We start from the raw sequence: 27,983 nt of genomic DNA, 5'->3' as shown, positions 1-27,983 counted from the left end.
AAGTGTGATATTATATTTCAAATGTCCACTTGCATTACTACTGCACAAAAATTATTGCCATCATGTTAAAGATTCCATATTGAGGAAGGAACACCGAAAACAGCTTTCTGTATGATTCCAAATAAAGTTGTGGGCAACAGTAAGCATTTGTCATAGACATGGATTTACCTCATATTCATTTGATATCAATTCTTTCATCAGCGATGTCATTTTCCTTTTCACCTCAGTCTCTTCGTGGGAGGAGGAAAACTATAACCAACAGAAGGATTTCATCATCTTCTGCAGTCAGTGCTACTAACAGACAGCCACGCATCCTGCCCAGTCTTTCATTTCATAGATAAACCAGGAGCCAGATGTATAGGCTCTAGCCTCTTTCCTTCATTTTGCATGTAAGACTCTTCACAAACCTCCTGGTCTCTCTATGACGTAATTGCGGGTCCCCGCCACATCGATGAAGGAAGATCGTGATTCCCGCTCCAGATCCGCACCAGAAATTCAGTCCATTCGTTAATGTCTCTGTGTGTTTATTACTGCCTAAAAACGAAAGCCTACAGTTAAGTTGACTCACCTGACGCGTCCATCACTTGTGCTACGAGCGTTTAGCACAAGCCTGCGGCACAGACAGACAAAATGTGGATTTAAATTCTTGACGGAGGGCGATAAAACCACGCGTGCTGTCTTCAGTCCCGTGGATAGTTAATACGATGCATCCACGAGTATGGAGAGCCCTGTTTTTGATGTCCGTATTCTGCCAGCTTGGGTTGACAGGCAAATACGGTAGGTATTAATGTCGCTAGAAAAGAAAACATCGTGAAAATCGATTGAAAGAATGTCAGTTTCATTGTGCACAGACGTGCATTGGTGTGGTTGTTTAGGCCTGTAAATGTGGCCACATTTATTTACATACAGTACAACAAATGCTTCTATTCGTGGACAGTGTAGTGTATTATGTGACATATGGGATATTTAAGATGGTTTCATATAGATACGTGCCATTATTTTAAAATAACTTTTTAGAAGATTTGCATATTGTGTTTGGTTCTTAATGCCATTGTGGACACTCCTCCCCCTAAACATGCATCAAAAGTGTTATAGACGTAAATGTGAGTGATTTTAGCTTTATCATGCAACTGGTGGGGAAGGACAGACGAGGAAGCAGTCGTTCAGTGAAGAGCATCATTTCAGCACCATGGAGAGGGTCAATTTTTATATTTGATTATTTTGAAAGCATCTATCCACTTTATGTTTTATTGGATGCCATGCATATATCATCCAATATATGTCATCTTCCTCTATGCAAGCATTATCTGCTTAACAGAAATACTCTTTACTCTCCTTCCCTGCTCTGACCAATAGGAATAACTCTTCTCTGTATCCTTAGCGACACGTCGGCGACATTGGATGTGTGACCCATTTGCAAATATTTTTGTAATATATAGTGTCATCTACTACATTTTCTGCTTGATCAACAGTCTCTCGATTGCACTCTCGCAGTTTGTTTAATGGACGATTGTTTTCGTGAGGTTGTTGGGATTTCATATTGTTCGTGCGTTGTTCATGCAGTTGTGTTTACTATTGACAGTTATGAATGGTATGAATTTTCAGTAGCTGACTTTGCACTGCCTGGTTAAGACTGCTCTAAACCGACTCAGATGCTGCTTTTAGTTCTGTGTAAATAAAAGCAGTGCCATAAAAGCGTATACTATATCTAGTTATTTATTTATATTTTGATTATTTAAATGTATAATATTTCTGCAGTCTTGGCAAGCATGAGTTTTGTCTCATTCACCATAACATTTCCTCTCATTTTCAAGGGGTAATTTTGATGTATTGACTAACAGGGTCTTTGTTAGAGTTAAAGTTGTTGCTGCTTTAGCCTGATATGAATTTATTACACAGACAACTTGTTTGGATTATTTTGTGCAAATATACTGCTTATAATCTTAACACATTTATAATTGCACCGTGTATGTCCGAGACTAAACTCTGGTGGTAGTTGTTGTTCATTATGTTGTTTACAAGATTCCCGTGCACTTTTAATCATTAATCCGGCATGAGTAAAGTCATCAGTGATAAGTCATCAATGGAAAGTGGAAATGAGAGGTTGACATCACATACTGTTCTATTTCTAAATCAGCAGTTCACAAGTTCCTGGTGGAAAATAGCTGTAAATAAAGAGCAAACTTTACACTTCCCATTTTGATCAACGTAAACTGGAGTGTTTCAAAAATAACTGTTTGTTAGAATTGTGTTCAGTAACCTTCACTCTTCAGTATTATGAGAGCTTGTTTTGCAGTGCAGCAAACGTTTATTTATTTATTTATTTAACACATAATAGGGCTTTTCACACTTGAAATAGTTAACCATGGATCATTCTAAATCCCGAGGAAACTGAATCACGTTTCACACAGGTTTATCAACAGGTAATATTGGCTACTTTTAATAAAAGGTCCAACATATTAGGAATACTTTTGACTTGAAGTTTATCATACCTTCTGTGTCTTTTGTCAAGTCTTTGAATATTGGCTTGCAATTCTGTGATGGAATCTGAATTTCTTTTTCCACACCGGCTAAACACACTCTGGCTGAGCTACAGTAGCCACGCCCCAAACTATATATATACATACATATATATATATATATTATACACATTTTTATATTATTATAGTATTATAATATTATATAATATCATATTATTTTTATATAATTTTATAATATAATAGCATATTTGAATATTTGCATATTTTAATATACCCACTGCTTTTCCTGAATGGACTTTACGGACTTTAAAGGTCTGAATGAAACAAAAAAATAATAATAAAAAAGCTTCCGTCATCATTTGACATGTTTCCCCTCAAACGCTGAGGACAGCGGTGTTTTTGTGATCCAAAGCACGCGACTTGTTGTCTGTTGCTAACGAGGCCTGGGACACACTACTAGACGATTTTCACATTTTAACAGATTATAGTATTATATTATTATAGCTATAATATCATATTATATAATAATAATAACATGGGAGCCTATATAATATCATATTATTATTATTATTGTCTATAATTTTAGTAATATATATTTATTTATATTTTGATTATTTAAATTTATAATATTTCTGCAGTCTAAAGAGTTTTTTTAATATAATAAAATATTTGAATATTTGCGGTGTTACTCACTGCTTTTCCTGAATGGACTTTCCGGATTTAGTTAAGAATGAAACGTCTATATCAATCATGTTTGATATTTACGATTTGAGTTCAGGGACGCTGCGTCTTGATCGGGAGCAGTTAAATGACACTAGGATTTTTTGGACAAAAACTCGTTTGCGACAAGCCTCGAAATAAGCAGTTTATAACTACGATAATCTGGGATTAAGTCCACATGTGAAAAGCCCTAATCTGGTTTATAATTTCATTTAGATTTATTTTTTTTTGTTCACCAAAAAGCCCAATGTTTTTAACTGTCTAAATCAGTATTTTGGCCACTTTAGGCCTACTTTATTCTCTCCAGCTTTATCAGCCTGACTCTTGCACCCCTGACCCCCTGACAGTGGTGCTGTTGGCCAGCCGGACTCACCACACACACCCTGACCCCCTGACAGTGGTGCTGTTGGCCAGCCGAGAGTTTCCAGACATACACACACCCATATACACACTTAAGCATAGCCAGGTCATGCTCACTGGCAGATATGGTTTCTTTTTATTTGATCAGCTGTGTTTTTCTCCTCATTCTATCTGCCCACACAGCAGTTCTACAGCTTAGGGGAAACTAGCTACTTCAGTCATAGGTCATCATGGAGGAATGATTCTTATCTTTGATTCAATATTGTTTATATGCTTTCGGATTGTGTTTTTAAGCTATAACTCTAGTACCAGAGTCAGAAAGTTGGAAAGACAGATTTGACACATTGGTTTATGGCTGAGATGAATGTGTTGGTGAAGGAAAGGTCACTTAGACATCACTTGAAAAAAAGTCTATACTATATCTCCATTCATAAAAATACTTTGAGGTTTTCAGTAGTTGTCAATTTAATTTAATTTTTTTTTTATTCTGTTTTCAACTGCTCCTCTTCTTCTCTCTTTCTGTCTCTTTTATACAGGCTGTTTGTTTGAGAAGAGGCTGTGCTCTAGGGAGCAGTTCTGCTCTGATGGTGAGTATCACAAGAAGGAGACAATATCATATGGCGTAGATACAGTACATCTTATGTTCAGAAACAAGGAAGTTGTTCTATCTTCGGCGTCCTGTCTCTGTATTTCTTGCTCTTGATGATCTAATCGTGATTTCCGGATCATCACTTGACACCGCAGCTCTGCTACATCCTGCTAGTGCTACGACGCAACAAGAGACACATGCACACAGCTAAATAATTTACACTGCAGGAACTTTCGCTTCACTCATTTCATATTAGTCAGCATTAATGAAGATAGTGTAAGGCGGATGTTTGTGTTCTTTGTGTAAGTATTTTACATAGATGTCCACATGAAGATACAATGGGTTCCAAAAATCTGGAAATTCTTGTATTTTGCATTATTTTCTAAATTAATATTTTTTTTTCTGTAACACTTTACAATAAGGTTTCATTTGTTAACATTAGTTTACATGAATTAACAATGAAAAATACTTCTAAAGCATTTATTAATCCTAGATAATGTTAATTTCAGCATTCACTAATGCACTATTAAAATGAAAAGCTGGATTTGTTAATATTATTTAATGGACCTGACCAAACATGAACTACCAATGAACAGTTGTGTTTTATTAACTAATGATAACAAAAATGAATAAATACTGTAAAAAATGAAGAAAAAAAAATGCTCATTGGTAGTAAACATTACTGCAATAATTAATGTTAAAGAATGGGAGTGCTACCATTTTTTTTTCATTACAAATGATATTATTGGTTTAACAATTTGAATGAAAAGTTAAATAAAAAATGAATTAAACAAATTTCAGCTGCACAAACTCCACAAGTTTGTGTAAAACTTGATGTAAAACCAGTATGATTTGAAAATGATCCAAAGAGCATCTTGTGCTTCCTGGAAGCAAAAAACATCTGATCGTCTGTTTAAATATTACTGGAAGCAAAAAACATCTGATGTAACTTGAAAAAATAATGCAGAAGAAATTTTAATCCTCATGCAGATTTTTTTTTTTTCATTTGCTTGGCAAAATCCTAAATCCTTTCTGTTAATTTAGTATTAAATAAAAATTATGTGGTTTCAGACTTTTAAACCCCTTAGAAAGACATTATGTTGGTCATGGCCTACTATGTATTTTTTCCTTCCTGTGTTGGTATGGCCCCATTTTTTTGTGTGTGTGTGTTTGAATTCAATTACCTGAAAATTCCAAACTGGAATCATTCACATTCCGTCTGCTATTTTGTACTCCTCTCAGGGATTTACCTGTGTACGTATTTCCACAGCCATGTATCACTAGTATTCTGTCACCTGCTCTTCTCTCTCACCGTCAAGTCCCTCCCACCTCTGCTCCACATCCCCTTGGTAACGGTGACATCATCAAGCCAAAGGAAGCTGGGAGTACACCCCCAGAATCACTGATGACTCACTACCCGGTGCTTACGCACAGACTCACGTCTTTGCCGTGCATCCAGACACACTCATACGCACATATATACCCACACGCATACCTGCAAATTCAAAGGAGGTTACACACATATGAGGAGCTCTTTGAAATGCATTGACGATTAGCTGGGTCTTGGGTTGCTGTTCATGGTCAAGACTTCTGTATTCCCAGTGTCTAAAATTAATGGAACAGAGTATAAATAAGCTTTTCTTTTCTTTTTTTTCTAGTGAAAAGCAGTTTTGTTTAGGGTCAAGACTTCTGTATTCCCAGTGTCTAAAATTAATGGAACACTGAAAGTCAGGTGTTTGTATTACACTGAATATGTCAGACACGACCTTTAGAGATAGTGGGAAAAAAGGAGTTATCCTAGGAGTTATTCACCGACCTTTTATATAACATCCTCTGGTGCTTGTGCTTGTACTGTTTGATTTCTAAAAATGTTCTCGTAATTCTGAGTTTATATCTCACTATTCAATCTTATCTTCTCAGAATTGCGAGAAACAAAGTTTGAACTTTGAGATATAAAATCAGAAGTCAGACTTTTTTCCTCACAATTCCCAGTTCACATGAACTGAGTTTGAGTTTGAATCGCACAATTCTTATAATTCTGAATTCTGAACATTCGCAATTTTTTTATTCCATGGCAAAAAAGGCTTCCATAAGATATAATAAACCTCAGTTAGACATTTATTAAAAAGGAAAAAAAAGAGATTCCAAAAGCCTTCACTTCATCCTTTATTCTGTCATTTTAACTGTAGGCATTTGCTCAAAAATAGATTCTAACAAACAATTCTTAATTTTTTATGTATGTAGCTTGTATGCATGTATGTGTCTGTCTATGCTGCTTAACCATTGTATAGTCAGCCATAAAACAAAATAAAAATGCAGCAACTAGTCTGTTATGAATATTCATGTATATATTATGAGAGGAGGAAAATAATTTTGTGTTGTGTGTGTTACTCCTTTACTGTACATCTTTCTTTTGCTGAAGTGATGATGTGACATCAGTTCTCCGGGGTCACTTCTATTGCGATGTAATAATGTACTGTGTATTTCCATGCCCCGGGGCAACTGGTCTGTCTCCCCCATAGTGCTCTCACATCTCCATCTGGACTATAAATAGCTGTGAGTCATGTTCATGGATAGACCTGCTCTGAGATATAGAAAATGGACGGGTTCATGTTTAGAGCTCATCTGCGTGAAGGGATCAAGGGCTTTTTTTAAACCTTTTAGTCAGGAATGAGTCAGTGGTATATGTGTGGGATGTGAGTGTATGTGTGGGGTGGGTTGAATATGTTATGGGTGTTTATTAGTCAAGAAACTGGCTCATTTTTCACTTATGGGTTATTTTGTTTGCAACATTTTAATGTGGTTCGTAGTCACACCGTATTTATGTACGAGTGTTTAAGATGTTTTATATTTTATTGTTTTAATGTTTATACTGACATCAGTAACTTTTCAAAATAATATTGAGAAGATGTGTTTCTATTTTTTTGCATCATTAAAACATTATTTTAATATTATTATATTATGTTATTTTAAAAGAGGTTTCCTTTCCAGATTTTGTATTCAGTCTTCTAGATATGAATGGTTTGTGTTTGTATGTGTTACAGACAAGCTCTTTGGACAGTGCTGGAGCTCCAGACATGACCAGGTTCAGTACCAGGTCTCTGTTCCTGTTCTTCAGAGACTGCAGGAAGTGCTCAAAGAGTTGATGATTCAGGGTAAACACACACACACACATACACACATTTGCAGTTGTAATGCTATTATTTTTGTGCTTTTTATTTTTTGAAAATATGGAAAATTAGGAAATGCAAATATGATTACAAATCAATGAATAATAATCCAGCATTAAATCATGTATCCCGCGACAGTAAATAGCTGGTAACTTTACTATCCGTTGCCTTTTAACTTCCTGTTACTCGTGTTCATTGCCTAGACGTAAACATTCAAATGTAAATGTGCTAAATGTATTTAAACAATTTGCTAACAACATCATTTTTGTTTGTTAATTTGTTACATTTCACTGATTTTAAATAAAAATAAAAGAAATAAATAATTATTTATATACAAAAAAGTTTGTAAATAAACATTTTATCTGTCAGGATACATTGCATTACATTACATTGATTTTATTATGGTACTGACAACAAAACAATTCCTGCAGTTTTAATATTTAACACTTCATTTATTTTCTGATTCATTATATTACCAGTTTTTGCAATAGAAGTACTGTCATCCGCTGCTATATCTAATGGAGTGTGCAAGGTGTATCAAAAGTATAATATAGAATAATTTAGTATAATATCAAATGAAATAATGAAGAAATAAATTATCCATTAGGATTAGGAGAGACTAAAGGCAAACAAACAAAGCACTGCAGACAGGACTGAGTATCTCAGGTTTCAGACTTGTTTTCAAGAAAAAGTACACTCACAATGCAAGCTGACTCACTCCTGAAATAAAGACTCTGGCAAGTCATGTACTGTGGTGTAAGTACTACTGTACATGTTTAGTACTGTTTTACAAGTCCATGCTTACATTGTTTGTGCTGATGTGTGTATTTGTGTGCTTGTGAACAGGATTCTCCTGGCAGGATGAAATCACCCAGCGCATCATTGCAAAGGAGCTGAGCCATATTCCTCACACACGCACACAGAAGGTCCAGAATGTACAGTGAGTACCAGGAACAAACAATGCTTTTAGTTTAAACTAAGGAATAGTATTGTTCATATTGTTCCAAACTTGTATTACTTTATTTCCTTAGTGGAACATTTTTTTTTTTCCCTTGGTAATTTTTTCTGTGCAGTTACAGTTAATGGATTCTGGAGCTCCAAAGCACCATAAGAGTATCATGAAAGTGCACAATGTTCTAAGTTTGTTGATTCATATAATAGCTTTGTGAATTTTAAATTGTTCTCTTCAATTAGCTGGTAATGGATGACCGGATCAGTCCGATTCTTTAATAATTTTTTTCAGACTGTTGAAAAACTTTATCAATTCATTTGAAAAATCATTTGATTCAACAGAATATTTCATTCATGAATCACCACTTCCCTCATGAATTGTCAAAGTAGAGTTAGCTTGGATGTCAAGATTTTCTTTTAAAGAGTTCAATTCTCGTGCTAAACATGGCCAAAGTTTCAAAAAACGAAATGATTTTCTGTGTATAATATACTCCTTCCAGTTTTGTAGAAGTTTCGGAGAGTTTTTTGAGCTTGGCTCTTCATGACGTAATGAAGGGTGGAACTCCTTATATGGGCATTTCTCCCGGAAAAGCAAGATAACCTTGTTTAGCTTACCAAATAACCCAGTATTACGTGAACAGAGGATGCAATTTGTTTTTCCATTGTTTTATTTTTTATTTTTTAGTATAGAACAGAGGATGCAATTTGTTTTTCCATTGTTTCATGGCATAAATGTACCTGGGTGCACTTTTTAGAAAGACGCGAAATACGTAGGCTACCAATAAGTACGTCACTGCAGTTTCCAAAATAAATGAACACTACAGGCAGTAAAACTCTGACACCTTTTATTCCTTTTCACACAAATTTACAGAGTTTCGATTAATAAAGCATAATTTTCGCACAGTTACTTAAAGAAAATCATGTTATGACTTCAGAACAATATTAATATGCTGGAAGATTTGAAAACTGTGCTTTTGAACGATAGCATCGCACACATCCAGCTTTATATCTATTGGCTTTCGATAGCGAGGAGCTCCGGTTCGAATCCTGTGTAACCACGGCTCGAAAAAGCTGTTCAAACTGCATATAAGGAAGTTTAAATGGCACAGTTTCATCAGCAAATGCGTTTTTATATCGGTTTTGCATTTGTTAACACTATTGGGTAGGTTTAGGGTTGGGTTTGGTGTAGGGCATATTTCCAAAGCGATAGAGCATTAACTTTTTGCAACAGTCCCAGGATATTTTAATTCTGAACCACTGTAATACGTATCAGAAGCAACATAATAAAAACACAGCAATACGTAGCTATTTCATCGTCATAAAAACATGCCAGGGTTCACGAATTGAACCAGTGTTTTAGAACCACTCAGTGAACATTTCTCTTTGAAACTGCGGCGAAACCTGCAGTAAGGTAAAGGTAGGGTGAAACTGTGTGTTATGTCCCCCTTTTTTAAAAGTTTGTATAGGTTAATAGTCACTCGACAAAAAGCAAAGTGTGAGAGAGTCAGAAAGTACCACAACTCCAACGGATATTAAAATTATCAATGCGTACGGACTTACTACTAAAGATTGTTGTGTTTCTCACACAAAGCTATTTCATGGCTTCTGAAGACTTCTTAGATGCTGCACACAGACCTGTATGTTCTACTTATTTAAAAGATCTATAATACTTTTATGCTGCTTGAAAGGTCTATTTATATGAATGAAAAAAGCATTCTTCAGAATTTCTCCTTGTGTTATACAAGAAAAAGACAGTCAGACAGGCTTGAAACAGCATGAGGATGAGAAAGTATTTTTTTATTTTTCAGTCATCTTTGAGTGTGCGTTATTGCTGCTGGAAAACTTGATTTCAGAGGTCTCTCAGACCTCAGATGTTTGATCCCTTTTATTAGATTTAATGTAATCGACTGAATTTTATTTAGGCCGCCACAGCCTGCAGCTAAGAAGGTCTATTCTAGCTCTAATACTGAACCTGGTCCAGCTCAGAGCTACATGAATTACATGGTCCTAGACCCCCACCAGTCCTCCTCGCTCCGGATGCAAGCCCTTCCAATGGACCCATACTCATACCTACAAGTAAGGCTCTTTTATTTTTTAAAGTAGCATAGAAAATCAAACAGATTTATCTTATCTTTTTATATTCATTTCTCTCATTGTTCCCTAACAGGAGGACATGACCCATTCTCTCCATCCTCACACCAGCATGGGATACCAGCGACCCCGCTCTCGAGCTGGAGCCCAGCAAAGAGACAGAGACCGTCAGCTCCTGGAAGATGCCGTCTCTCTCTACCTCTCCTCCTCACAACCCTCTTTCCGCCACAGGGGGGCAGCAGCCCTCCCTGCTGCCCCATACTATGAAGAGCTAGACTTCCCTTTGGAATATGGAGAGGACTACACCCTACAGGAACAGGCCAGCTCAGCCCAGCGCAACAACAAGAAAACCCCTCAGGACTACAGCTCTCTTGCTGGACTTGATGGTGAGTACTTTTTTTGGGATGCTTCAAATGTTGTGCCCTTAAGAGGTTGTCAAAGTAAACAAATCAACTCTGCATGTTTGTGATGGAATAAAATGATATTTTGGAGCTGTTGGTTGTATCTTGCTTGAACAGATGTGTATTATAAACTTGTTTGCTTTCAGATTTAGAGAGCAAGTATAATAAGATACTTTTTTTTTTTTTGCAAAACTCAGGGCTAGGATTCCTGTACCTAAAATAGTAGAACTTTTGGTGCTAGTGACACCAAGATCATGTTTTTTAAAAACCCGGAAAATGCTTAAACTTGTAAAATGTGTATTTTGAATCCAATGTAAGTTGCTTTGGATATATAAACGTGTTAATGTAGCATTTTATTAAGTGTGAATATGCATTTTAATTTTCAGTTGTTAGTGAGGGTGTGTTCTGATGTTTTCATTTCATTCAGCATGTTAATATTTGTGTTATAGATGATACACTGGCACAGCTGGCCACCCTGTTAAAGAGTTTTGGGGTGGACCCACGGGACCTGAGCCCTCAGCAGATAAAAAGACTTACTCTAGTGTTACAGCTGCTACAAAACATGGAGAATGCAGGTATAGAGTGACATCACAACACACAAATGTACTTACCTCATGCATTCAGACATATACATTATCACACTGCTTGAATCGTATGATTACATTTTATTGACATCCTTAGGTCTTATGCATCCCTCAGTTTTTATAGATTATTTGTGGGACAAAAGCACTGTGTGATGTTTTTTCTTATCTTTGTGTTCCTCAGATCAATCCCCAGGGACAGTCACGGTAAAAGAGGTATACGCAGATTTGCAGTCTTAATTATTCGCCTAAATGTTAAAAGAAAGTAACACTTTCACCAAGATTTGTTTTGCTTTTAATGCATAGTTGAGTGAGTCATCTAATTATTTAAAAAACACTGCCACCTATCAGAGAGCATGATAAAGGAGTTAAACGAGTTATTAATTAGCTGTATATTGCATTTTCAGGTTTTAAAAAAACTGAATTATTTGTACTATGTTGTGCTTTTTTCTTTACGCACAACGCTTGTGTTTTCCTCGACAGACAATTGTAGGAGGCAGTGATAAAGTGACAGAAAAAGGAGCGAAACCCCCCTTACCTGTTTCAGCTCTGCCCTCGACCCCAACATACCAGCGGGCCCCTACTCAGCCCCCATCCACACCAGCCCCTGCAACTGTGCCTAAGGAAGACAGTGGGGACACTGTGGGGCCCACCCTGTCAGCAAAAGACCTGGATTTAAAAGAGAAAATCACCAACATCCTGAAAACCCCTAAGGATGGGACAAACACCAGAGAGGAATATGGCTACATTGTCACTAATCAGAGGTAGGAGCTCCTAAAACTTCATAGGGTTTTTATGCTGTACAGTTCATTCACCTGAAATTTACTGAGTTGGAGTTATTGGTGGCAGATGCCTGATCATTTTAGACACAGTCATCCATGCTCAAGTTTTTACCCAAAAAACACAATTTTTGTAGTATTAGACTAGTATTAGTATTATTTCATAACTTATTTTTTGTCTCAGAGTATAGTGAAAAGACTGTTTTTTAATTGTTGGACAGTTTTTCTTTTCTGCCTTAAAAGTAATGAATGTAATGAAACAGAATAATGAGCATTTCAATTGCACAGTATTCCCATTGTTATGGAAAACATGAAAATAGCAGGAAATTGTCATTAAAAAGCATATTTGTAGTTAATATAAATTTTGTTTATTTCTAAAATATTTCATCAGCAAACTGCTATACAATTATTATTTATATTATTTAAAATAATGTATTTTATAATGACTGGAAATGGCAAGAAAAAAGTCCCGAATGGTTTTTATAAAAATGTACGACAAGGTTTATCTAATCTATATATCAATTTAATTTTTAAATTAGAAATAGTTTTCTCCAATTTATTGTTCCCTTTTTTATATGATAGAATTTCCTAGAATTTTCAAAGACTTATGTAAGACTTTGAGACCTTTGAAAAAATAGTCTGGTGTGTATTTCTGATGATTTGCTGATGTATTTTTGTTAATATAGCTGGATGTTCCTTGAAATTAATTGAATTTATTTGTGCTGAATGCTCACAATAAAACAAATGAATGTCTTCTTGTGTTTTCCCTCCAGTCCTTTAGGTCTTTATGATGGGGTGAAACTCTTAGAGACGCTGGCGGAGAGAATCCATCTCTCCACGAGCAGTTTCATCAACATTAGGTAAAGTGTGTGTGTGTGTGTGTGTGTGTGTGTGTGTGTGCCTTGCTGGATGGATGGAGAGACTGATAGATTAGTGAATAAAAGAAAACGCGATCTATCGGCCGTTTGTCTCTGCTCATGTCTGCAGCGTGGTGGGCTCAGCCCTGACGTTCAGGATCCGACAGAACTCTCTTAATCTCAGCGCGGAGGATGTGGCCAATAAAGCCGGTGAGTGACAAGCCTTCTCGTTTGGACCGTTATTTTTGATGAAAAGGAAAAAAAGAATGAGCAGGCACTTATTGATTAATTCACCAGCATTCATTGCCTTTACATTGCAGTAGCTGAGAAGAATTTCCTTGAGGGTGAGACAGGATTGAAAATCATCCAGACTGGAGTGGGAGAGGTATGCTCATCCCATTTTTTTAATGTCTTCCAACCAACCCGCAAAACCCACACGTTCACTGTGATCAGCAGGTCTATAGATTAGCAATTATGGGAACTGGTTGGTATAATGAGCCACTCTCTCTTGTCAGTCAGCAACAGAATTGGCCACACAGGTCACTATTCTCTGCAGAACCACCCTCATCAACCAAACAGGGAACGTTCTCATTGAAATTAATAGATTCTACAGTTTTGTCCTGTATCTATTATGTACAGATCACGTACCGAGATATAATTCCCGGTTCTCATGAATCACTTTGGCATTTAATACTGAACCGAACAAGGAGGGCATTTGAAATGAAATGTTTTTGAAATCGTCACCGTTCATCTCGAACTGTCCCTACTGTACCGTTCCCTCGTCTCAAATCCTCCTGCGTTTTTTTCCCACTGTGCCTCATTTCTCTCCCTCACTCATTCTTTCTCTTCTTGTCCCCTGCCATTCTCCCCTCTGCCATTCTTTTGGCCCTACTCTTTTTGTTACCTCTGCCTTTGACCCCTCCCCATCCCTTTCTCCCTCGCTCCCCCACTTTCTTGGGTGGCTTTTGTGCTCGGTGCATATTGAGGCGTTCTGCTCTCCCTCGCTCGCTCCCCTTTCACTTTGTACAGCTGTTGCAGACCCTTGAATGCAGAATAATGTCTTTTGTTGCATCCGGCTGCTCATATTTTTAATTATTCTTTCTTGTTCTATTGTGGGCTGTGACACTTTCTTTGCTCTGAAGTGCACGGTGTATGAGTGTGTGAGTGAGTGTGTGTGTGTGTGTGTGCGTGCTCTCCCTTTCCTTTATCTTATAATTTTCTCTCTCTGCCTCAGTAATGAGACCTGCTTGCACCTGACTGTTTTTGTCCGCCTTTTATGGGGATAAATGCTTAGGCTGTATTGTCTCTCTGTGCTTCTTTCTCTCTCTGTGAGTCTCTTTCTTTACTTCTTTAATGAATCCCACAGTGACATACACAGCAATGCCGTTTCAGCACTCCCACTGAGACTGCGCTGAAATCTTATTAAAGGGATAATTCACCCAAAAATGGAAATTCTTTCATCATTTACTCAACCTTAGATATTTTGAAGAATTTTGGTAACCAAACAGTTGCTGGTCCCCTTTGTCTTCCATAGTATTTTTTTTTTCATACTATGGAAGTCAATGGGGACCAGCAACTGTTTACGGTAGCCATTGACTTAAATTGTATTGTTTAGTTTTTATGATATGTTAGTGGTTTAAGCAGTTTTGGAACAACATGAGTGTGATTAAATGATGACCAAGTTTTTAGTTTGGGATGAACTATTAATTTAATTGAGAAAATGTTTTCAAATGTATCCTAGGACTTTTATATTTATTGGATGGCACATCCTGAAAATCCTTTTCAGCTTAAAATATAATAAATCCATTTTTAAGCATATTTATCAGTTGTGTCAATTGAAACACTTTGGCAGGGTGCGTTACCCGTATTGTCCCCAGCTTGAGCGATCTCATATATCTTCTGTTGTACGGTTGTTCCAGATGTGAAGACTCAGTGTTTGTGTCCTTGCCAAACCATATTACTTACAAACCCCTTTTTGGGCCCATGGCACTTTCCTTACACTCCATTCGTTGTACCCCCTCCTGCTCCTGTTGATTTCGGCCCGTTTTTTCCCTCCTCTCTTTCTCTCTCACGGACGACCTATCCAGGGCATCATTACCACCCCCCCACCCCACCATTTCACCATCAGCAACATGTGGAGCTGTCGCTACGGCAACGACATTTGATGTGACAAGTGGCGGCATTGGTTGAATGGGGCTGAGAGGCAGCGAGGCCTTCATACGAGTGGGACACAGCTCTCGGGGAGGCACATTCTCTCTTTCCCCTCCCTTTTCTCATCCTTCCCATTTATTTTCACTCATTTACCTTTTCGCTCCGGCACTACACGTATGCCACTCTTTTCCCTCCGTTTTGGTTTCTCAGCTCTGAAATGTTAACGCTGGCTTTGAAGTGCTTGTTTGATGCTTGTTTAAGTCATCCGACCGTGGATGCTTGGACTTTGAGGAGGCTTGAAAATGTGAGACTGAAGACAGTCCTGCTTGTGATGTTGTGGCGCGTGTGATGTAAAGAGGTCTGAGCGTCCGGAGAGCACACGAGATGTGTGCCGGTGAGTTCTGTTTCATACTAGATCTTCTGATGCTGTAGGCGTTTATGTAGTGTTTAAATGCTGAGATGTGTATTTATTTGGATGTTTTTTTGATGCATGTGCTTGAGATTATGATATATTTTCCTTAAATGTAAAAAATAGTGTGAATACCTATCGCTTTAATAGTTTATCAACATACTGATGCCATTAATCATGTTTCCTGATTTATCGGATTTAATTTAATTAATCTAATTTGAACATTTTGTATATATATATATATATATATATATGTGTGTGTGTGTGTGTGTGTGTGTATATATATATATATTTCAGAATATTTTTTCTCCTTTCTTTTTGGAAGTTAAAGAAAGGTAAAAACTATTGCAATAGTAATATACATCATTTAAAAATTATCACAGCTCAATTTTTTTTTACTTTTTTTCTCTTTTGCACACCCATACACTCCTTGAAATAACAGTTAAAAGCTACGACACAGTTGCAAATAATGCTGTATTTTTAAGTGTAAGTCAGTGTTTTGTACAATATATATCGTAGTTCCATAAATCTATGAAAAACAAATGCACATTGATTACTCAAACTTCTACTTTCTAGTTACCAAACAACACTAAACTAGACTAAAACACTAGCCTAAACTTATAAGGAGGTATTACATTGTTCTCTCTCTCTCCAGTTTTCAGAGGTAAAAATAAATTATGATGATTATCAACTGAATTGTCTACATATGTAAACTAACTATTTGATACAAATATTTATTCTTAAACTTATAACATTTTTTTTTTTAGCATCTGTGTCAACAAATCTTACCATAATAACAACTAAAAATATGTGTCTTTTACTATTTGGTAGTATTTGGAAAAATTATGCTTAGATTTAAAATCATTAGAAATTAAAACTAAAATAACAATTAAAACCAAATGCATTTGATCTCAGTTCACATCTTCGGTGTTATTCAGCTTGGCATGCTTACGAATGTGTGCGCAATTATTTTTATATTTGTTTTTGTTAGTTTTTGTTAAATGCTGTTTTTAAGAGTTGTGCTCTATCTTGAATAGTGATGTCAGGTGGACCGGTTGCTGTGGTAACAGGGCAGAGCAGGCTGGATGAGTGAGATGATGTAATCCGTTTGTAGTCATTGCAGGTGCACCTAAGTTCATACTATTTCTCTTGGTTTCGTGTACTAATTAGGTATTATTTAAAAAAAGTTTTAATGCATTAAACGTTATCATCACAGACTGCTAAAATCATTCATTTAGTGACTGGAATTAACTGGATGTAAATTTTTCTTGTTACCTTGAAATACATTTTATTGCTTACCCTTATAGTTTTTGATAATTTTCTAGTTTCCATCTAGAGTAGGGTTACAAAAGAACAGTTAAGCTATTTCAAATATTATTAAAAAAAAATAAAAAAATAAAAAAAACAGCTGGTGGGAATGTATTGAAAAATGCAAGAGAAAGAAAAATCATCCATTATAAACAACTCTCTAAAGGTTTTTTTTTAGAGGAAACTCAATGAAAACCGCAGACCTTCTGCTGTGCAATATAAAAGCAGCGAGACGACGGCGGTGATGTGAATTCTGACGAGTCATAGTCTGAACGCCTCTATCAGATAACAGCAGAGTCCTGCTGAATTGTGAAATCAATTCACAGCGAGTGAATGGAGCAGAAGACACATAATGGGACAGACGGAGTGATGAAATCTCAGATCACCGAGAGCCTCGGAGATGGCCGGTGCTCCATTTCTGACTCGGACGTCTTGGGCCGTGCCTGAATTGCTTATTGTGATTAAGAGTGCGCAGCTCTTGGTGATCTTTGCCCTTGGGATCTTCCAAAACAAACAAGCATACACACAGCCATACGTGTGTGTTTGTGTGTGTGTGTATCTCCTTTTTTTTGTGGCTGAGGTCAAAGGGCTCGGTAGATGTCAGCGGGGTCATGGGGAACGGCAGAGGGGTCCTGGGACCCTGAATCCTATTTTCCCGCTTCTTGAGGAACAGATGTTTGAATTATGCTTCCTCGGCCAACAGCTTATTGTGATTCAAATGCACATTAGTATTCGTAGCAACATGTTCATTTATGTAAAGTATGTGCTGAACTGAGTGTTATGTTGTCTTTACGTATGTCGTGAGGTTATTCCTCAAATATCACCCTCTCTCGTTCTCTGTAACCATGCTTTCTCTCCTTGTGATCAGTTGCCTTCTCTCCCGCTTTCTCTCTGCCTCCTCATTTCTCCGCCTGCCCCTCTCAGACCTTGGGGGGCCTTTGTCCTCTTGTCCTAAACCAGCTCATTTTTCCTGCCTGCTCCTGTGCTCCATTCTAAAAGCCTGTCAGTCTTCCTTTCGGGGCCTCTCTGGAGTAGCAGGTGAGGCGCCCCACACCCTTTATCTCCTCCCCCATTGTCCTTCCGTCCAGTCGCGCACCCTTGCTTCAAAACCACCACCCCCTCCCGCCTTCCACGTCCTTCAGTCTTTCCTCCGGAACAATCTTCTAGCTTTTCAGGAGAAAAGGCCGAATTTGAGTGGGAACAAGAGGGGCAGAATGAAACGTGTGAGGGACGAAGAAGGAGAAAGAGAGGGAGTGTGGGTGTGAGGGGGAAAATGGTTGATGAATTTCGAGAAAGGACAGAAAAGAAGGGAAAGCGTCCTGACCTCTTTGTGGTCAGACTTAAGTGCTCATTCACTCAATCTTTTTCTTTTGCCAGCTCAGCTCTAACGGCTGTCTGTGCGCTGCAGAGCCCGTTGAGATGGTGGTGAGGTGTCAGCATAAAGGTCTGTTCCACTTTCTCAGAAAAACCAGTGGGTGCCTGTGTGAAAATTATAGCCAGCGTAAGAATAGGTTGTTAAAAGTTCATGCTGCATTCTTTCCTGTTTTATTTCACATGGCGAGATTTTTAATTTTTTTTTTTGGTTTGCAACTTTATTAATACCTCAAGGGATAATTAGTCTTTTGAATATTTTTGTGGAAAAGTAAATATCGATGGATGTAAAGGTCTGTCATTTATAAAAATGGTTTAGAAAAGACTGTATTCAGTCAATTTGCAATTGTTCACAAAAACTCTTAAAATGGTTAATTCATTAAAATCATTACAATATTATTAAATATTGAGGATTGTACACTAAATTAAAATTATTATTTTATCAGCCTTGGTTGATGTGAGAGCCATATAGTTTTAATTGAAATCATCAAAATATTATTAAATATTGAGCATTATGCACTAAATGACAGTATTTCTTTGATCAGCTTTGGTTGATATGAGAGGCATATAATTTAACTGAAATAAATTAATTAAAAGTTCCTGATCTTTTTTTTCATAATCCCCTGTACTTTTTTCAGAATTATTTTCATGCCAAATATTAATTGATATTCTGGACACAAGTCAAATTAAATTTGGTTATTAATGAAAATGTAGTTATTAATTACATAAATCAAGCGTATATTCATATGAGCAATTGCAGTTGTGTGATTAGATATTTTTAATGATCTTGAAGTCCTACAGAAGCTGAAGTTTATTTTATACTAAAATAAACAGCAGCTTCTGTAGCACTTCAAGATAATAAGTATAAATGTAGTATACATTTATATGTATGTATATGTGTAAAATTAGTATAAATGTGTTTTTTAATTATATAAATCAAGCAAGTGCATTTGTGCGATTATGTATTTTTAATCATCCTAAAGTTCTACAGAGGCTGTATTTTATTTTAGTATTGATATAGTTATTAATGACATAAATCAAGCATATCTGTACCTGAGCAAGTGCAGCTGTTCATGTATTTAAGTCTTACAGAGGCTGCAATTTATTTTAGTATAGAGGATATTCTCTTTTATTTGAGTAATTGTGGTAAAATATTTAGCAGCATCTTATACTTTAACACATAAAGATACCAAAATAATTACACCCAAAAGGTAAGGATTAGAATACACATGGATTAAAAAGATGTGCCGGTAAGTATGACATACAAAGGTGGTTTCTGTAGATAACACCACATATTATTCAATATAATAATGTAGGCGTATTGACAATAGCATATTTCCTCTGCTCTCCTCTCTCATTTCCTTTGCTCATTGTGATGGCCATGGATTACATTGAGCATTCTGTTGTTGCCATGGTAGCGCTACAGCCTGTTCTCCCCTGCTGAGGCTCCCAGACACCATGGCAACACCAACAGACAGGGGTTGGAGACACGGGGGCAGAGGGCTGGGACGGCGGCTGCATGACATCAACAATCATTGCATCCGTTCGTTTTCTTGCTCTCTAGATGTGCTGTAAGTACGGAGGGAGAGAGATGGGATAGACTAAATGAGAGTGTGCAAGAGATCCCCTCAGAGTGATTGACCCTGCATTGTGTGGGGGATTTCCTTAATTGTTTACTTGCTGGTAATTATTCAGCGGGGCGGGCGGGTCAGTGACTTTCTCTAATTATTTCAGGGTGGCACGTGGCTGTGCGTGTGTGTCTGGGTTGCCAGGGTAATTAGTAGTCGATGATGACATCCGACTTGTTTACACAAACAGAGAGAGAGACAAAAGAGCGACAAGAGAGTGTAGGGAAGACACTGTCTTGTGCCAGAGAGACCACACAAATGCTTTCCTTATTTGATCGCGCGATGAAAGCGATCTCTGAAATGTTTTTAATTTTAATTTCCTTGCGTTCCATTGTCCTTTTTGTATTATGTTATCTCACGTTTCTTATATATGTCTTTTTCTGTTTCTCTCCCTTATCATAGAGGAGCGAGGGGCGTGGCTTGCCCCAGGCCACACGGGTAGGGGAGGGTTCGCGTGGGGTCATCATGACAATGGTCGCCATGGCATGTGTGGGCACGGTGTTGTTAGTCGCCCTGGTGATTGCCTGTCTCCGGCACCACGCCCATCAGTTAGCCTCTGGCAAATTGGGACTGGGACCAGAAGCCGGTGCGGAAACACACTTTGATTACCAGGTACAATGTTAAACACACACAAAAACACAGAAAGAGAAAGATACAGAGCTACATTAATATATATTTACTATATCATCCAAAAAAAGAAAATGCAATCAGGACAAAAACATATATAGAATGACCCTAAAAGAATCAAAAATTGAAAAAAAAAAACACATTACACAGAAAGGAAAAAAACAATATGATGGCACATGGAATATTGTAATATAGTACCAGAAATATTGCATAATGAATAAAATATCATCACCTTTTCAGGAGCCTGAAATGCCTTTGGGGTCTTTTGCTTGTGAAATATTTTTACAATTTCAAGCAAATGTTTTTATTTTAATATATTTAAACATTTATTTTATTCGTGTGATGGCAAAGCTGAATTTTCAGCATCATTACTCCAGTCTTCAGTGTCACATGATCCTTCAGAAATCACTCTGATTTGCTGCTAAAGACATTAATTATTAACCTTAATTATCATCAATGTTGAAAACAGTTGTGCTGTTTAATATATATATACATATTGTTTTCCAGGTTTTTGATGAATAGAAAGTTCAAAAGAACAGCATCTTTTGTAACATTATAAATGTCTTTATTGTCACTTTTGATCAGTTGAATCAATCCTAATCAGGTGTAACTGGCATATAATCAGCACTGTAATTGCATTTACATTCATATGACATTGAGTATTAGTGATATTGGTAACTGTACATTGACAGTGATGATTATTGATCTGAAAATGTAATTTGAAACATTAATGCTCAGACAGTGATGATAAGGTTTCTCTCGTCTCTCAGGAGCTGTGTCGCCAGCACATGGCAGCCAAGTCATCGTTCACGCGTGCGGAGCCAGGCGGTCGACGGGGGACCGACACATCTCGAGTCAGCAGTGTGTCGTCTCAGTTCAGCGATGGACCGCAGCACAGTCCCAGCTCTCACAGCAGCACACCGTCCTGGAGCGAAGAGCCTGCACAGTCCAACATGGACATCTCCACCGGACACATGATACTGGTACACACACACAAATTAGAATTCAGACTTTACTTTGCTAGTGTGTGTAATATGCCGCATCTTTCTATGTGCTATAAAAAGTGAGAAACATACTCTAATTAATTATTGCACTACAGTTTCTGACTGTTCAGCACATATCAGTAAAAAGGGTGCAGTACCTGCTTGCACAAACCAAGTCTATATTTAAACATGCCCAAAACTAGCAAAGAAGAACTATTAGAGTTTTCTTGTCTTATTTTACTTATAATAGTAAATTCTGAGGATTAAGTTGTGTCCTGAACGCTAATCTGGAGTCTTTTTTGTCATGTCAAGTTGTTTATGAATTACATAGAAGCAAACTAGGCATTTCATGAGCAGTCAGTGGAATGCTTGAAGTCCATTTCTGTTGTTCAGGCATATATGGAGGACCATCTGAAGAATAAGGACCGATTGCGGAAAGAGTGGGAGGCTCTGTGTTCGTACCAGGCTGAGCCGAGCTCTGTCTCTATCGCCCAGTCTGAAAGCAACATGCAGAAGAACCGCTATCCCGACTTTGTGCCCTGTAAGAGCAATGTGCCTTTTTTTTTAAAAAACAACATATATTTCAGTGATCTCATCCATATACACTACAGTAAGAAATTAATCACTTTTATTCAGCAAGGACACATTAAATTGAATTTTGAGACATTTATGTTACAAGATTTATACTTCAATTTCTATTTTTATAAGAAAAACAAAAAGCAGAGCAACAGTTGTTAACATTACTAATACTAAGAACTGTTTCTTGTGCAGAAAATCAGTGTACTATATAGATTTCTAAAGGAACATGTGACACAGAAGTCTGCAGTAATGATGCTGAAAATTCAGCTTTGCATCACAGGAATAAATTACATTTGAAATATTTTCAAAAAACCAATTTTTTTTTAAAATGCAATAATATTTTACAATATCACTGTTTTTAGTGCATTTTTGAGCAAATAAATGCAGCCATGCAGTCTTGATTTTTTCAAAATCTTACTGACCCAAACTTTTGAAAAGTATTGTACACTAGATGCAAATATTGGTATACCAAAATTGTAATTTTCAGTATGTTTAATTAAAATATTTTATGTTTTAGATGACCATTCGAGAGTGAAACTAAAGGCAGAAGTCAACCCCTTAAAAGAGGACTACATAAATGCCAGCACTATAGTAAGAAACGTTAATCTTCATTCCACTACAAAATAAAGTCCTTGCTGCTAGCACTAATATATATGCTAGATAATAAAATATTTGTTTGTTTGTCTATTAAAACTGTAAATGTGATCGTGTCACAGGAAAGGGTCTTCATTTTATTATCTTTACCCACAGATTGATCATGATCCACGTTTACCTGCTTATATTGCAACTCAAGGACCTTTACCACACACTATTGCTGATTTCTGGCAGGTAAGGTGCAAATGTTGAGAGTAATTATGAAATTGTAAGATTTAGATTTAACTAATAATAATAATAATAATAATAATAATATATATATATATATATATATATAATATATGATATATAGTTTTTATATATATATATATATATATATATATATTTTTTTTTTTAAATTAATATTAGAAAAAGACTATCACAAAAATAAATTACTAATATATTACTAAATGGTTATAAATTATACAATAATAGAATAACTATAAAAATAAATATAATATGCATCTCCTATATATGTGATTGTGTACTGACACTGTGTTTTGGTGCATCTGTTAGATGGTATGGGAGAACGGCTGTACTGTAATAGTGATGATGACCGCTCTAGTGGAGGATGGAGAGAAACAATGTGAACGTTACTGGCCTGATGAGGGATCATCTCTATACAACATCTATGAGGTGAGATACATTCACTTTTATTGCCCTAAAAGTCCCTTGTGTGTAGTTTTTTAGTCTTTACTGCCTATTTGTCTCTTGTATGTCTCAGGTGAATCTGGTATCTGAACACATCTGGTGTAAAGACTTCTTGGTTCGTAGTTTCTACCTGAAGAACGTTCAGACTCAGGAAACGCGCACTCTGACCCAGTTTCACTTGCTGAGCTGGCCTGCACAAGGCATCCCCTCCTCCACGCGCCCCCTGCTGGACTTCCGCAGGTACTGACACATCCCAACAACACCTGACACTTGCAACTCGCATTCTGATTGGACTACAAAGAGATTACACACACATCAGGTAGTAGCTCCTCAAAAAATTCAGATGAGGAAATAATTTGACAAAACAGAAATTGCAAAACACATTTACTAAAAGATAACAGTGTGCAAATGATTTTCAAGGAATATCTGGAGATAGTTTCAGAGGGATGGCAGCATTTGTTTGCCTCTCTTGTGCTCAGTATGTTCTCATAGAGAACATAATGCCGAATTCATGTGACATAATGTTCTTAAAATTGGTAAAATTGGTGGAAAATTACAGAATAAACATTGATATTGAACACAAAATTAACTCTGAGTGAGACTATTAATAGTGTGCACTCTGTTAAATTACAGGTGCACCTGTGAAAATCTGTACTGAAGATTTGTTGACTTAGTAACAGCCAGAAACAGCTAGAAACAAATAAATGGGCTTGTTACTGTCATTGCTTTGTATACAAAGTTTTCTAAGATATTTTTCCAAATTATGTATACTATGTTTTTCTGAAAATGCATAAACACAATAAGTATTCAATTTAATTGTGTAAATGTATATTTAATGTTGTTGATAAAAACATACAAAATGTTTCTTGTTGATAGTTTAAGATAAAAAGTGTTTAAATGCATAAAAAAAGCCAAGTAATGAGTAAATATAATATTTAAAAGAATATTCAAAAATGAAATAAAAGTAAAACATACCAAAAAAAAAGTTTCTTCTTGATAGTGTATGGTAAAGGGTGTTCCACATGGTTTTGAATCGAAAACTAAACAAATTATCATTATTTAAATGATCAAATAAACTTTTTTTTAAACCCAAATGACACTAACACACACAAGTGTCTCATGTATATCTGTCTCATTACAAATACTTTCCCTACTGTTTTTCCTCACCTAAAATGAGGATTTGCTTCACACTTGGATTCCCTACATATCTGTGGATGTTTTCTTTACCTTAAAATCCAATACTTCCACGTCCCTCTCCCTTGAATGCATTTGCACTTTGGACCGTCTCCATTTGTGCTTGACACGGGCCCTGCTTTACCTGCCTTTCTCTCCTCCTCCTCCTCATCCTCCCACCGTCACTCTCTCAGTCTCAGATGGAGATCGCTAGGTCCCTGGACGTAGCACATCTCCCAGTGTCATTTTTGTGATTTGCAGCTAGTAGTCTGGGTCCAGTTGCATAGTCACAAAAATGATCATTGGTAGGTGTGAGTGCAGCAGGAGCGAGGCTTAATGGATGCTCCATCTCCTCTCTCCCCCTTCCTTCCCCAGCCTCACGCGTCACTCAGGTCCTCTTTGTCAACGGAAGAATAAATTTTAGGGATGGACAAATTGACTGTTATGGTCATTATTACATGCTCAGCTTTTAATTTTCTTTCTCTCTTCTATCCTCCCTTTGTCTTTTTTTAGAAAAGTAAACAAGTGCTACAGAGGACGCTCTTGCCCAATCATTGTGCACTGCAGGTAAACAGCTACAGTACGTCTCAGGCTCACTAAATGGGCGTTTTATATTACTGTTATTGAAAATGAAAGATTTAAATGGGTTTCCTGTTTCACACAGCGATGGAACTGGCAGAACCGGCACCTATATTCTTATTGACATGGTACTTAACCGCATGGCGAAAGGTAAGCACCTCGTTCCTCTATCTAGCCGTTTCATTTCATGTATGCACTGATGCTCATAGGTTGTTTGTCTGTTGTAGGCGTGAAGGAGATCGACATTGCCGCCACACTGGAGCATATTCGTGACCAGAGACCTAGTATGGTACGCACTAAGGTATGTACAAAGTGCTTTCCCATGATTTCAGCATGTGATTGTGAGAGTGAATTCATGCACTAAGCTTGATTGTTTCTTCAGGACCAGTTTGAGTTCGCCCTGACAGCTGTGGCAGAAGAAGTGAATGCCATTCTGAAAGCCCTCCCTCAGTGAGCCACATCCTACTGTTTTACTATTACATCTTTTCACATACTCTTACCACTTTTCATACACCTCACTCATTTTCACAAGTCAGATATGAATGTTGTCACTTTTTAAAAGACTGAAAGCTTTCCATATGCTGGAAACGCTTTGCAGGGGCCAAATTCTTCAGGGAGCAATGGTGGTGTTAAGAGACATTTGCGTTCCACACAAGCATCAGATTTAAAGTATCTTAATTTCTGAAAACTGACAGTATAATGTTGTCTTTTTTATAAATATACATATAATGTCTGATGTTGAGAAATGCAGGTTTTGTTCTTAAAATGCTTTCTTTATCATGGCCAAAAATGCAGTTCATGTATCAAATACAGAAACGACAAAAGAACCCAGCATGTCTCATGCAGTCAAACATGAGACCATATATGCACAGTCATGTCTGAACTGAATTCATTGGAATGTACTTGAAAGGCATCTGTAACATCTTCTTGATCCTGTCAAATTTCTTTCAGTGCTTTCACATCTTTAATGTCTAGTGCAGCCTTTATGTCGTGTGATCACTGTAAATAATTCACAGAGAGCTCTGTTTGTTTATTCCTGTAGCAAATGTGTAGAAAAATATAAAAAAGAGAAATATATATGACTATAATTTTTAAATGGTTCTGAATTAAATGTGAATCTGTGTAGCAGCAGTGCTTGATGTGTGTGGCTTCTCTCTTTCATTATGACCATGCATTTATTAAAAGATATATGTTTGTCTGTAGAAAAATGCTTTTTGACTGTAGACTGACTGTGTAGTTAAGGCATCACTCGCAGGTGACGATGAGGCTAGCCAAACCTCGAAGATGTTTGTAAATAGTTATTATTTTTGGTACCATGTGTAAGCCACAGAAATGACACACTTAACCTTTACAATTACAAAAAAAAAAAAAAAATTACCCCTTTATGTCTTGGCAAATCTACATTCAAACATTTTGGGGTCAGTAAACTCGTATTATGTTACAAAAGATTTCAATTTCAAATAAATGCTGTTCTTTTGACCTTTCTATTCATCAAAAGATCTTGAATAAAAACATGTTACGGTTTCCACAAAACATTAAGCAGCAACACGGTTTTCAACACTAATAATAAATGAAAAAGAATGGTTCTTGAGCCTCAAATCAGCATATTAGAGTGATTTCTGAAGGATCATGTGACACTGAAGACTGGAGTAATGAAACTGAAAATTCAGCTGTGCATCACAGGAATGAATTACATTTTAAAATATATTCACATAGAAAACACTTATATTCAATTATAATAGTATTTCACAATATTACTGCTTTATAACAGTATTTTGCATGCAGTCTTGGTGAGAATAAGATGATTTCAAAAACATTTTAAAAACTTACAGACCCAAAACTTCTGGACAGTGTTGTATAAAGCACTGCGAAATAATGAGTTATGAAAAGCAGAGGTTTCAATTAAAACACAAGAAACCCTTCTGAATAAATAAGAAACCTTCATCAAGTTACGAAGATTTTCAATTCTTAAATAAAGCGTTTTAAGTGCAACTATACATTCATTGCAGGTTTGAATCCTTCATTATTAAAATGTTATTTTGTCCTTAAGACACTTTAATTTTTATATTAGTTCATATATTTGATCAATGCAGCCCATGAATTTAATTAAATATATAAAAAGTAATCCAGTATTCCCTCTCCGATATTGAGAACACATTCATACACAAACACACATACATCATTTTTGACCTTTATGTAGTGTTGCCTGGGTTTTTTGTTTGTTTGTTTCCCAAATAAAACTTTGAAAAGGGTCTGAGCAGAAGATGTGCCAGGTAGAGAGAGAGACAAAGAAGCAGAAAGAGAGAGCAGAGCACCAGGGAACGCTTCACCTGTTAAGAGCAGACGGATGAATCCAGTATTAGTGTTGCCTCACAGTTTCGTGTGTTGTGTTACGAGTAATAAAACTGAGGACTGTTTGTTATTCTGACCCTTCTGAAGTATTTTCTATGTTCAAGTGACTCATGTAAAGTTGAATATTTTCCTGGAATACTGCAGGCTCCACAGCAGGAACAGCAAACTCTCAGATAATTACAAAAACAACACAAATGGTAATGAACTATAAATGGGGAGAAGAGCTGTGACGTCTACACTACGTTTTACCTCGGGTGGGGGGGTAAGAGGGGGTCACAGCCACAGGTCAGCCTGTGAAGGCCTGGAAGTCGGACTCTGTAATGGCAGGGAGAATGAGTCAGGTAAAAAGCCCAGGAAAAACATAATAAATGCACATGAGGTTTACATCTGAGTGGGAATGATGATATGAATGTGCTGGTAATGACAACAATCACACAGAAAGAAAAAAAAATCTGAGAATGACATGCTTCTAGTGAACAGTGGATTGTAGAAGCCAGCAAAAAAGGATTTAACATATAATGCAAAGCCTCTCAGCTGTATTTGAGTTGTATTCTCAAAAT

General features: G+C 36.7%; 1 protein-coding gene across 1 annotated transcript; it reads left to right on the top strand.

The window, feature by feature from the left end:
* The first annotated feature begins 263 nt into the window (after positions 1-263).
* Positions 264-26,202, top strand: LOC109090683 (receptor-type tyrosine-protein phosphatase-like N). Its single transcript, XM_042763408.1, has 23 exons — positions 264-777; positions 4,097-4,147; positions 7,194-7,304; positions 8,166-8,259; positions 10,193-10,346; positions 10,438-10,747; positions 11,212-11,337; positions 11,528-11,559; positions 11,827-12,107; positions 12,896-12,982; positions 13,110-13,189; positions 13,300-13,364; positions 20,249-20,458; positions 21,244-21,456; positions 21,850-21,997; positions 22,553-22,626; positions 22,786-22,863; positions 23,185-23,304; positions 23,393-23,559; positions 25,006-25,059; positions 25,157-25,221; positions 25,299-25,372; positions 25,454-26,202. The coding sequence occupies exons 1-23, from the start codon at positions 705-707 to the stop codon at positions 25,523-25,525; spliced, it is 2,739 nt and encodes a 912-aa protein (XP_042619342.1). The 5' UTR covers positions 264-704; the 3' UTR covers positions 25,526-26,202.
* Positions 26,203-27,983: the final 1,781 nt, after the last annotated feature.

Source organism: Cyprinus carpio, chromosome A9 (genome assembly GCF_018340385.1).
Source record: "Cyprinus carpio isolate SPL01 chromosome A9, ASM1834038v1, whole genome shotgun sequence".
Lineage (NCBI taxonomy): Eukaryota > Metazoa > Chordata > Actinopteri > Cypriniformes > Cyprinidae > Cyprinus > Cyprinus carpio.
The sequence above is the reverse complement of the archived record's forward strand: the minus strand, read 5'-3'. Positions and strand labels throughout refer to the sequence as shown.